Source organism: Nicotiana tomentosiformis, chromosome 4, assembly GCF_000390325.3.
Source record: "Nicotiana tomentosiformis chromosome 4, ASM39032v3, whole genome shotgun sequence".
Lineage (NCBI taxonomy): Eukaryota > Viridiplantae > Streptophyta > Magnoliopsida > Solanales > Solanaceae > Nicotiana > Nicotiana tomentosiformis.
The window spans coordinates 55,315,784-55,327,381 of NC_090815.1; the positions used below are offsets into that span (position 1 = coordinate 55,315,784).

Below are 11,598 nucleotides of genomic sequence, written 5' to 3' on the forward strand. Positions count from 1 at the left end.
TCACTATTTATTTTACAGTTGGGTTTGTTCCTTTCAAAGAATACATAAGCGAACTGCTTAACCAATGTCCCATCAGACTTTTGATCTTAATGGCTCCAAACAAAATATATTCAGAAATTTTACCGAACTTAACAGGGTCCGGTGACCCTTTTTTCCCAAGCATTGGTCCGCCTCTAATCTATGGGAGTTTAATTTCAAGAAATCATTAATATTCCGAAATCAATTTGGTATGATATAAGTCTTGGTTCTCTTTCGTCTGAAGAGTAATTACATAGTATCTAGATATGACATTGAGGCGTGCCAAGTGCCAAGTGCCAACAAGTGCAAAAATATTATTGCCCTTGCATACCGCCCATGCAACAATGATCCACATGATAATTCATGGTATACTCATGGATTTGTCAGTTTTTATTTAGAAGGTTGCAATTTTCTCAATTGTCGCGATTTCTACTTCTGATAATAGTTTAGCACATTTTATGTTTATCGGTGTCGGAAGTAAAATTTTTATCAGGGAGATTAAAAAAAAAGAAAATGCGCGAAGAAGCTAAGAAATTCAACTTCTAATATATACACATGAAAAGAAATTAACCTTATGTGATAAAGGGGTTCAGCCGAACCCCCTTCTGCCCACCTAACTCCGCCCATGGTTGTTACTATGGGGTCAAATCATTTTAATAATAATAAGTTTGATTTATTTTACCGAGGAGATCTATATCTATAGCCCTATAAAAATGTAAAGAAAAACACAAAATAAAAAATTATATAAATTCTTCATTATTATTTCTTGCTTGCCTATGAAGAAATTAACTTAATTTGTCTGTTGAGGAAAAAGAACAGAAAAAAAAAATTGCATGTTACAAAAAAATCAGATATTTCTGTAATTTTTGAAGCACATTCGTAGAGACTACAGTGTCATTTTCTTTTGCAACTAAGGGCAGCACATACAGCGATTAAATTCATTCTTGAACGAAAATCACTCACACCAAAGCGAAGGGAAAATATAGCTTTAGCTGTACTATACATAGCGCCTCCTAACTTTTCATGATATATTACTTTTTCATGGTACGAGAACTAACTTTTTTTTTCCGGCGATTGTCACGTTCGCCACGAAAATACTTGTGTTTTATAGTGACCTAGCTAGATCGTTACTAAAAATCTCATTTCTCGTAAAGGTACAATTCAGACATTGTCATTTCCATATATTTAATTTGCAATGTGTCTCCTCAAGATGCAAGCTTTATGCTACACCATATCTGTTTATTTTAGCGATGTCGACCTTTCTCTCCTTTTTGTGAAGTACTTTAGATATACTCCTTTTAAATATCATATTAAAGGACACAGACCTCTTGATTGCTTTCTACATCTTATGTTGCATCTAGACTATTTTTGGAAAATATTTGTTAAACGAATTTATAGAAATTATTTTTGAATAATCGTCAATGTTTGCATGACATTTTAGTAAGTAGTAGCATTTAAAATAAAAATAACAAAACCAAGAAAATTGGAAAAGGAAAATAAAATGCCAAGAAGCAAACAAGATGCCTTCTTTTCTATGTTCGCTTCTAAAGAATCTCCAATTCCCACCGAAAGAAAATCAGTTTAATAACAAATCTCCAAAAATTCGACTTTCGCCATTACAAGTCTAAATAAGCTACGGACCTCCAAAACAGAATCCGGACATACTCTTAAGTCCAAAATACCCAACGGAGCTAACGGAACCGACAAAACTCTATTCCGGAGTCGTCTTCACACAGTTCCGACTACGGTCAAAATCCTAAGACTTAAGTTTTTGTTTAGGGATTAAGTGTCCCAAATCACTCCAAAAACCAAAATGAAACCTCCCGGCAAGTCACAATAGCAAAAATAGATATGGCAGAAGCAGTAACTAGGGGACCGGGGCTATTACTCTCAATATGACCGGCCGGGTCGTTATATTAATGGTATTGTACTACTTGTGGCTACAGTCGGGACGCTCAGAGGTCGATTCGAGAGGCATGGGCATTGCAGAATAGAGATTTGCTCGGATTGAGGTAAGTAACTGTTGTAAATCTAGTCTTGAGGATATGAAACACCAGTTTTTTTGTGTCATGTGACTATTTGGAGATGACGCACATGCTAGGTGACGGGCGTATGAGCGTGCACCATTGGGTATTTGTGACTTGGTCTGTCCCGTAGCAACTGTAAAGTTGAACAACCTGTTGTAGCTATATGCTCTCTATGTGCTTTAGAAAGATTTATTGTAAATCATGCTAGATACCATGTCTTATGCCAGTATTGTTTGGACCCTTAAAGGTCGTTTCTTGCTATCCTCTCACTACTTTAGTTGATATCCCGTACTCAGTCATGTTCATATATTCTTACATCATAGCTCAGTCTCTGTTTTTCTACTTGTTACATCATGTTAATGTTGTTTGGGCTGATTTCTTTAATTTCTGATGGCCCGAGAGACTGGAAAGGTTTATGACTGAGTGAGCCCGAGGGCCTGTTTGTGAGGTATTGTACCTTAGCACGTGAGTTGTCCGTGCGAATTCTGATATGATATTATAGCACGTGAGTTATCCGTGCAGATCATAGCGCTCGGGCTGTAGGAGCCCCTCCGGAGTCTGAACATCCCCAGTGAGCGCAGGTACTTATTGAGTGCGAGTGCCGAGTGTTGAGCGATTATGAGGCATGAGTGATTGGGAGGCTTGAGTGATTGTGAGGCTTGAGTGATTGTGAGGTTGGAGCTTTTGTTCATTCCGCATTTCTATTTTTGAGTTCAACCCTTGTTTCTTTTATGAAATTTTGCTATACAAGATGCCTTTTGGCATATCTTTGAATGAATTGTTGTAGTATTATGAGAGTCGTCTGGCCTAGTACCATCGATAGGTGCCATCACGACATGTTTGAATCTAGGGTCGTGACACAAACATGGAGGCGCATGGAGTGTAAAAGTAACTGAACCCGGTACTTATGACACAAAGTAGAAAGCTAATATATTTAAATATGTTTGCTACTTTCTTTCCTCGTTTACAAGAAGGAAACTCCTAGGCAAGCTGTAATAGAAATGTTCAACACATGCTAGTGCATCTTGTACTTCTAAAAATTATCACAACCTTTGCGACATCAACAACAGTGAGAAAAATAAATATATAAAAGTAAGAAGCATCCAAGGTAAGCCCAAATACAACAACAAAATATTAAAAATTGGAGGAAAACTCAAACAGTAGCGACGAAGGACAAAGATGAGAAGTACCATGAGAAGGTTTGAGCATTTTCAGCAACACTAGGCATTCTTGATGTTTGTGGTACTCGTTCATGTCCACTATTGGCGTCGGAGATCTAATAAATATTAACATGTTAGATAATAATACTTTTATATGATTAAAATTTCATTTAAAATATCTAAAGTTTATGAAATGGAGTTACCTATTCACCTAAGGTGCCATTGCTACTTTGAGGCATAGATACATTAAGAGTATATTTGCGCATTAATTGTCTCATTTGGAGTAATTCTTATTTCATATTATCCTGATTTTATTTCATAATATTCATTTCTTCATTTTGTTTCTCCTTTAACTCGATTATCTGATGTTCTAACCTTTGTATAACCTCATTAGAAGAATCATCTGCAACAATATTTCCTAAGAAAGACCTACTACCCCATAGAACAGAAGGAGTTGGACCAAGTCCTAAACCACGAACATACCCACTTTTTTCATTTTCCAATACCTGGGAATACACATCGCCTTCCCAAGCAATACTACGAGGAGGTTGCTCAGTAGATCTCTCACTATTGCTCATCCTTTCATATATTTCCTGACCATAGAATACACAATAAATCCACTTTGGAATTCATGAATAGGAAAAATGCACTTTGTTTGACGGAGTCATCAAACCAAAAAAATAAATGAAAGAATAAATCTTATGATTGTCTTGACAGAATCATCATCCAGTGGCCTACCATCCATACATTTTTATGAGTTAATAGGAAAATTTCTGCTCGTGTAGGCTCTATCCCATTTACATCCTAATACAATAAAAATAATATCATATATGCATGACAAAAAAAGTTTAAAATATTATAGTTTGTAGCTTTCACAGGTTTACCTGCTCATTCATCAAGGTGGCAATACTTTTTGATCCTCCTGTGTGAGGCATTGTTTGCTTGGCCCTATTGTTTCTATTTGCTTGGGTACATCTCTGTCATTGAAATATTAAAATGATATCTTATAAACTTTAAACAAAAATTAAGTATACCTAAAATCAAAACGCTATGAAAATGAGCAGACTAGGAGAATTTTCAAGGTCGATACCTTAGCTTTATCAGAAAGCCAATAAGAGGCTTTAAGACTGCACTTGTAATCTTTCCATTTCTTTCCTAGTAATTTTAAAACCCACGCTTCTCCACGTTTTGGGCTAGAGAATTTTTTCTGAAAAAATAAAAGCCAATATTTATAAGATAACATCATGTATAAAAGATAGAGCATGTTCACAAAATAATAATAATAATAATAATAATAATAATAATAATAATAATAATAATAATAATATTGATAATAATAATAATAATAATATTGATAATAATATTAATAATAATATTAATAATAATAATAATAATAATAACAACAACAACAACAACAACAACAACAACTATTCCATGCCCTCGCAAAATCCACCAATTTCTTCTTTTCTTCGTTGTCAAAATTTCTCCAATCATCTATTTGTAGAGGTGTTAGTTCTAGAGTTCTGGCAATAATTCCTAGAAAGCTAGCAAGCTTTCGACCCTCTTTCCCAATAGCTTGGTTATGATTATTAAACGGCACATCAATTATCTTCCGTGACAGAAGTTTCCAAATATCTTTTAGTAAAGTAGGCCCACAAATCTTTTTTGCTTCTGAATTACCTAGAATGAAAAAGAGAACAGAACATTAGGTAGTAAAATAGCTATTTAGGGAGTTCTAAATGGCATAGCTCAAGCTGATACAATACATAGTGAAGTTGTTGTAGATGGTAAAGGAGCTGGTCAAAATATTAAAGTTATCCCTAAGGCTATCACTGATCGAGTGGAGAATGAAGCTGGTGTTACGTCGGTTTGTAGGCAACAACAGACGTTTAATTTGCAACCTGGGAATCATAAAACTGTTGCTGCTGTGAATCTGATGACTGTAGCTAATGCTTCTATGGATCATGCTATTGGAAAAGGCTTGGAATTAACAGAAGGCAAAGGTGTAAAATCTCATGTTGTTGGTCAAGGATCAGATGTCATTAAGCCACTAAATACAACAGTTATTTCTACGCATGCTACAGTTCTAGTCGACGCTGCCGATGTTTCACCTGCTCCTAATAGAAGTGATCGTGTGACTGAGAAGCAGATTACAGATGGAAAGGGTTTGGAATCAACATAATTTAATAGTGATAACTCACAGATTGTTGTTCAAGGATCATATGTAAATAAGTTGTTGCCTACAGCAGGAACTGATGGAGGATCTGCTGTAGCCTCAAAGTTGGAGGCTATTGTTGCTTTGAATCCAGCTAGTGATCAAACTAGTGTTGGGGTTGTTAAACCTACTACTGCAGTTGGTGATCTAGTTGGTAAACCATCAGGTCCAATCTCATATTCTCAAGATTTGAATCAGTCAAAAGGGAGAGGCTTGTCAGTAGTTAATCGTGCACAATTGTCACCAAGCAAAAAGAATGTTCCAGCTCTCAAAAAATTACAGTGATTGCAATAACTAAATTGAACCACGGAAACAAGAAGGCAACTCGAATCTCAGCACTTCAAAATCAATAAAACCTCTAAAGGTCAAGGAAGCACCAAGTAAATCAAATATCACTGTGCAATAAGCATTTATGAAAATTATATTAGCTACGTAGATTCCTGCAACATGTAGTATATCATAGCACAGACACGGGGCTAGGAGACAACCCAAATTAAAGTTGGGGTTTACAGCGTCATCAAATTTGATTTTTAGATTTTTTAAAATCTACTCAGTTAATAAAATAGCAGTGAAATAAAAGCTACAACAACAATATTTGATCTACGGAATCCAAAACAAAGACATACTAGTATCCCTAAACAGTAACCTATCTTTATTTCTTCATAGAAATCTCAGTAACAACGTCTTCACTTAACAAGGAGGCATGGTAATTGCATCTCAAGAATATAAATACAATCGTGCTGACAATAGCCTTCAGATCTGAGAACTCCAGATCCTTGTCCAATTTCTTAGAGCAATGGGCACAAAAAGAACCCAAAAATCAAGATGTCTTTATGGCAGCCTACCAGAATATGCAATGTTCTGAAAGCCCAAGATCACCAAGAAGTTAAACCCAGAAAATCAATGAGTTAAGTACAAAAGCCTAAACAGAGCTAAACTAGTTTAATAAAATCCAAAAAGATTATCTGCGCCCAACCATTGGCACAACCTCTGTTAAAAAAGACCAACATCCAACCATTATAAGGAAAAAAGGATAAACAGTTTTGAAAGCCATCATCCAATATTATACATAATCAGATTGCAATACTACACAAGCATTACATGAATTGTCATCATGTTGAATCTCAGTGCCACCATCAGAACTATTCAACTCATTAGATTGACCATCATGTGCTTGGGCACCAGAGTAGTTCTGACTATCATTAAACTACTCAATATATGGTTGGGCTCTAGAGTAGTTTTGACCAACCATCAAGTGTTCAATATAAGGTCTCACATCTTCATCATAATCTTGTTCAATTACCAGTCGGTTGCGACCTCTATTTTTCATAGTTCCTTTTCCAAAATAAAGAAATTATCTATATGCATTAAGTTATACTAGTACCAAATTAACTCCAACCAATCAGCAGGTCACGCAAAATAGGAGGAAACATCCTCCGCATCTCAAACTGTGAAAAAAAAATGAATAGCAATTCATGCACACGAATAAAGCCTTGCGACAGAGATAGTTAAGGAGATAAAAAGTAATGATGCACCAGCAAAAATTATTAACCAGCGATAATAACACCTTATCATACTGCAATATAATGGCTACAATCAGCAAAATATAAGTAAAAGAAAGCACACATAATTGACTCAAATCAACCAATACAAACATGGAAAATCCATAGCTGACTAACATGCATCTTCTATAAAATTACTCAAATTGAAAGCAAAAAAGTATATTTATTCAAATTTTTGTAGAAAAAATATCACATGAAGTTCTTAAATAACACTTGCAAGAAAAATATTCTATAAGTTCCACCTATCTTATTCAGAATCATATTCATTTTCATTGATATTTCCTCCCTCAATACTAGCTTTACCATCATTTGGAGAAGCTTGAGAATGTACGTTTGTATCAATTACTATCCCATCGACACCACTTCTTACCCAATCATTATACGCATATTCTGGAACACGAGTATTTTCTAAGAGAGCCAAGTTAGTGGTATCACTCTACATTGATGACTCAAACTGCAAACTATTTTCCTCTCCCATATTAAAAATATCTCGATGTTTAATTAACATAGGGACAAACCATTCATGATCTTTAGGATCTTGTACAAATATTACTTGTTGATCTTGTTCTGCAAAAATAAAGGGCTCATGACGTTCTCGTTCGCTAGAGTCTGTTAGGCATGAGAAATTCACAAGTGTGAAACCCAAGTCATCTTCCTTAACTCCTCTACCTTTGGTTACATCAACCCAATCACACTTAAATAAGACAACCTTAAATTCTTCATAGTAGTTTAACTCCACAATATCATTCAATCTGCCATAATATATGATATTTGTAGACTTTGAAATATTATCACTTGTACTTGCATAATTTTCAGTCTTTGAAACGACCGTAACACCACTATTTTGTGTCATCTTAAATTCTTCACTTTGCTTCGTTCGAAACCGATACCCGTTATTTACGTCGAACGCATTAAATATTTTCGCAATATAACTCGGCCCTTGTGCAAGGACTTTAACAACCTTTAAGATGTTAGATGTGGCTTCAAGCTCCTTTACCTAACCAAATAAAAGATACAACTATAAATGTGCATATATGTACAAGGAAAATAATTTAACGTAACCAATGACTTAGTCCTACTACTTACTTGCTCCTTAAACCACTCATGAAATGTATCGAAATGCACACGATCAAGTTGATGTTGAGTCAAACGATGCTTACGATGTGATCTCTTGATTTCAGCAATGTGTTCCCTATTCATGTAACTCACATATATTAATTTTGTTATCAATTAAGTAATATACATATATTAAATAATAGATATAACACTTGCTTTTTATAATTCTCAACCACTTCTAACTCGCAATTCAAAAGCACATGCCGATGTGCTTGCAACCTTATTTTCTCATCTAACTCAAATACATCTACTCCACCGTACGACTCCCCAACAGTTGAAAAAAGACATTCTTCTTTACTAGTCTCATGCTCAATCTCATCACCACATTTTCTTGAACAATAAGACCTTGAATCCCCACCCTCCAAATATAGTGAGCAAAATGCCATACACTCATTTGCTATGTATGCTTCTACTATCGAACCTTCTAGACATGCTCGATTACGAACATATGATTTTAAAGTACCCAAATAACTATGGAATAAAATAATGTTATTAGTTTGATATTATAATATTTAACAACTAAAGATATATAATAAAGTTTCAGTGATATTCTTCATACCTCTCAATTGGGTACATCCAGCGATAATGTACTGGCCCCGCATGTTTAGCCTCAGTTGCCAAGTAAACTACTAAATGTATCATAACAGTAAAGAATCCTGGGAGGAAAAGTTTCTCCACTGTAGACAATATTTTTGGAATTTTTTCTTCAAGTAACTTTAACTCTTCTACTTTTAGTTTTTTGCTACATAGAACACGAAAGAATGTGCATAGTTAAATTAAAACGGAACTAACTCTTTTATCTACTAATCTCCGCAAGGCAAGGGGAAGAAATTCTTGCATTATAACATGACAATCATGAGTTTTTAAACCAGATATCTTTCGTTTGCGAATGCAACGTGAGATATTAGACGCATAGCCATCTGGAAACTTGGAATTTTGTAGTACTTTATAAAACAACTCCTTTTCCTTTTGAGATATTGTGAAAAACGTAGGAGGAAGATATGCTTTCCCACTAGCTCGATATTGAGGCCATAAACTTGGTCTTATTTTCATCTGCTTCAAGTGCAATCGAGCTTCTAAGTTATCTTTAGACTTCTTACCAAGATCCAATGATTTATAAATTAAGTTATCACACACATTCTTTTCTATGTGCATCACATCAAGATTATAGCGCACCAAGTTAGACTTCCAATAAGGAAGATCGAAAAAAATACTCCTCTTTTTCCAAGTATTTGTCATCACTCCACTTACCCCTTCACTCGACTTGCCAAGAGTAAATTTTATATTTTTAACTTGATTCAACACTAGTAACCCAGATACTGGATAAGGTACAGGTCTTGTTTCTTTAGTACCATCAAACGATTTTGCATCATTCCGATATTTGTGTCCTGACTTCAAGAAGCGCCGATGCCCCATGTAACAAAACTTTCTATCATGTGTGATCCTTCTAGATTGAGTGTTTATATTACAACTAGGGCATGCAAACCGACCATAAGTATACCATCCAGAGAGAGTACCATATGCTAGAAAATTATTTATAGTTCACATGAGAGCTGCTCGCATTTGAAATATCTCCTTAGTAGAGGCATCATATGTTTTTATCCCAACATCCCATAATTTATTTAACTCTTCTATTAAAGGTTGCAAAAAAATATCAATATTATTGCCAGGAGCTTTTGGTCCAGGAATAAGTAAGGACAAAATGAAGAACTCTTGTTTCATGCACATCTATGGTGGAAGATTATATGGCATTAAAATCACTGGCCATGTACTGTGTACAGTTCACATTGTGCCAAATGGATTAAGCCCATCAGAAGCTAATCCTAGGCGCACATTGCGAGGATCTCCAGCAAATTCGGGATATTTACTATAAAAAATTTTCCAAGCTTCAGAATCTGCAGGATGCCGTAGAACTCCATCTTTGTTACTCTCTTCATGATGCCATCTCATTTCTTTAGAAGTTTCTGAAGACATAACAATCTCTGTAGCCTTAGTTTTAAAGGAAAATACCTTAGGACCTTGGCTGAAATTTTTCTAGCATCATTTTTCCATCTAAAAGCCCCATAAACTTTGCATTTATTAACATTCTTATTAGCAAACTCTTTCCTAAAAAGCATGCAATCGTTAGGACAAGCATGAATTTTTTCATACTTTAAGCCCAAGCCTTCAACTATCTTTTTAGTCTCATAGAAAGAAGGAGGCAAATTTTCTCCTTCAGGAAGCGCATCTTTCAATAGTCCAAGCAAAGAATTAAAAAATTCATTTGACCATTTGAAAGTGCATTTTATGCGATACATATGTAGCAAAAAGGACAGTTTGCTAAACTTCTTACATCCAGGATACAGTTCTTCATTTGCCTCCTTCATGGGCACTTCAAACTTATCCACCTTTGGATGAGGTTGATTTCCAGATGGATGAGCAGTATTCTCTTGTACGTTTTGTTCCATGCCACCGCTTTCACTAATTTCAGTATCCATGAACTGTGTAACACTTTTAAATGCATCATGTATCATTCCTCGCATATCATCGCCCCTTAGAGTTGACTGGCTGCGGTTATTTTCTCCAGCATTGTTTGATCCCTTTAGAGACTCCCCATGACAAAACCAAGTATCATATGACGGTATAATACTATTAATCACAAGATGATCATATGATGTAGCCCGATTTACTTGATGGATAAGCACATACTCCGTACAAGGACATGCAATATTTTCTCCACGTTGTTTTTCAGAAAAGGCATGATTTAAAAAATTCTCTACTCCTTCCAAATATTCTTTACTAACTCTATGACAATACATCCATCTTTTATTTCTAGGATTGTCCATGATGATCAAGATATTCCTTTCTTTTCTATAATTACTGCAAGAGCTACAAATTTGTTAGTAAAAAGGAGAAATTAATCAAAAAGGTAGTTCAAAATAAAATAACTATCCTATTAGTAGGTAATTCCATAGCTGAAAGATATCATTTTAACAATTGAAACTATTAAACATAAATCTATTAAAACTATCATTTTAATAATTAAACTATTAAACAGTTAAACAATCTCTAATTTCTTCTATGATTTTCAGATATTGGTTTAATTTATTTTTAGAATAGAATTATTAAACTTATAAATTACACTTCTTCTACGGTTTTCATATATTGGTTCATAAATCTTTTAAACATAGAATTATTAAAATTATAATTTATAGAAGAACCATATATCATATATATTAAAATTTTCAAAACTTACTAATATTTTTTGAATTTCCAGATATATACTCTATTTTTACCAATTTTTTTTAGCTCTTTTGTTTATTGAGCGCCAGTTTAACAAGTTCTAAAGCTAAATGGAATATAAGTTAGTTTATATATTAAAAGTATACAATTATAAATTAAAAAAGCCAATATAATTGTAATGAAATCATCCATATAAAGTTTCAGTTAAAGACTACTTAAACCAAACATGACAAGAAAGAGACACAGTAAATAAACTTAAAAAATTTAACAAATTATGC

The 11,598-nt window shown here is 34.4% G+C and overlaps 1 protein-coding gene and 1 long non-coding RNA gene across 2 annotated transcripts; both read right to left on the reverse strand.

The window, feature by feature from the left end:
- Nucleotides 1–3,541: 3,541 nt before the first annotated feature.
- Nucleotides 3,542–5,490, reverse strand: LOC104112443 (uncharacterized). The gene is made up of 4 exons (XM_070199785.1): nucleotides 5,407–5,490; nucleotides 4,296–4,412; nucleotides 4,090–4,182; nucleotides 3,542–4,009 (listed from the first exon to the last, which is right to left on the reverse strand). Exons 1-4 carry the CDS (start codon nucleotides 5,425–5,427, stop codon nucleotides 3,905–3,907), a joined length of 336 nt encoding a protein of 111 aa, XP_070055886.1. The 5' UTR covers nucleotides 5,428–5,490; the 3' UTR covers nucleotides 3,542–3,904.
- A 1,526-nt stretch (nucleotides 5,491–7,016) lies between these two features.
- LOC117280610 (uncharacterized) lies at nucleotides 7,017–9,498 on the reverse strand. The gene is made up of 3 exons (XR_004511144.2): nucleotides 8,658–9,498; nucleotides 8,069–8,569; nucleotides 7,017–7,979 (listed from the first exon to the last, which is right to left on the reverse strand). It is a non-coding gene; the product is annotated as an uncharacterized lncRNA (long non-coding RNA).
- Nucleotides 9,499–11,598: the final 2,100 nt, after the last annotated feature.

Coding starts and splice junctions, on each gene's coding strand:
- LOC104112443 (XM_070199785.1), bottom strand. CDS start 5,427: ATGATCCTTGAACAACAATCT. Junction 4,413..5,406: donor TGATCCTTGAACAACAATCT/GTGAGTTATCAC, acceptor TTATTTTTTCAG/AAAAAATTCTCTAGCCCAAA. Junction 4,183..4,295: donor GGCTTTCTGATAAAGCTAAG/GTATCGACCTTG, acceptor TTTCAATGACAG/AGATGTACCCAAGCAAATAG.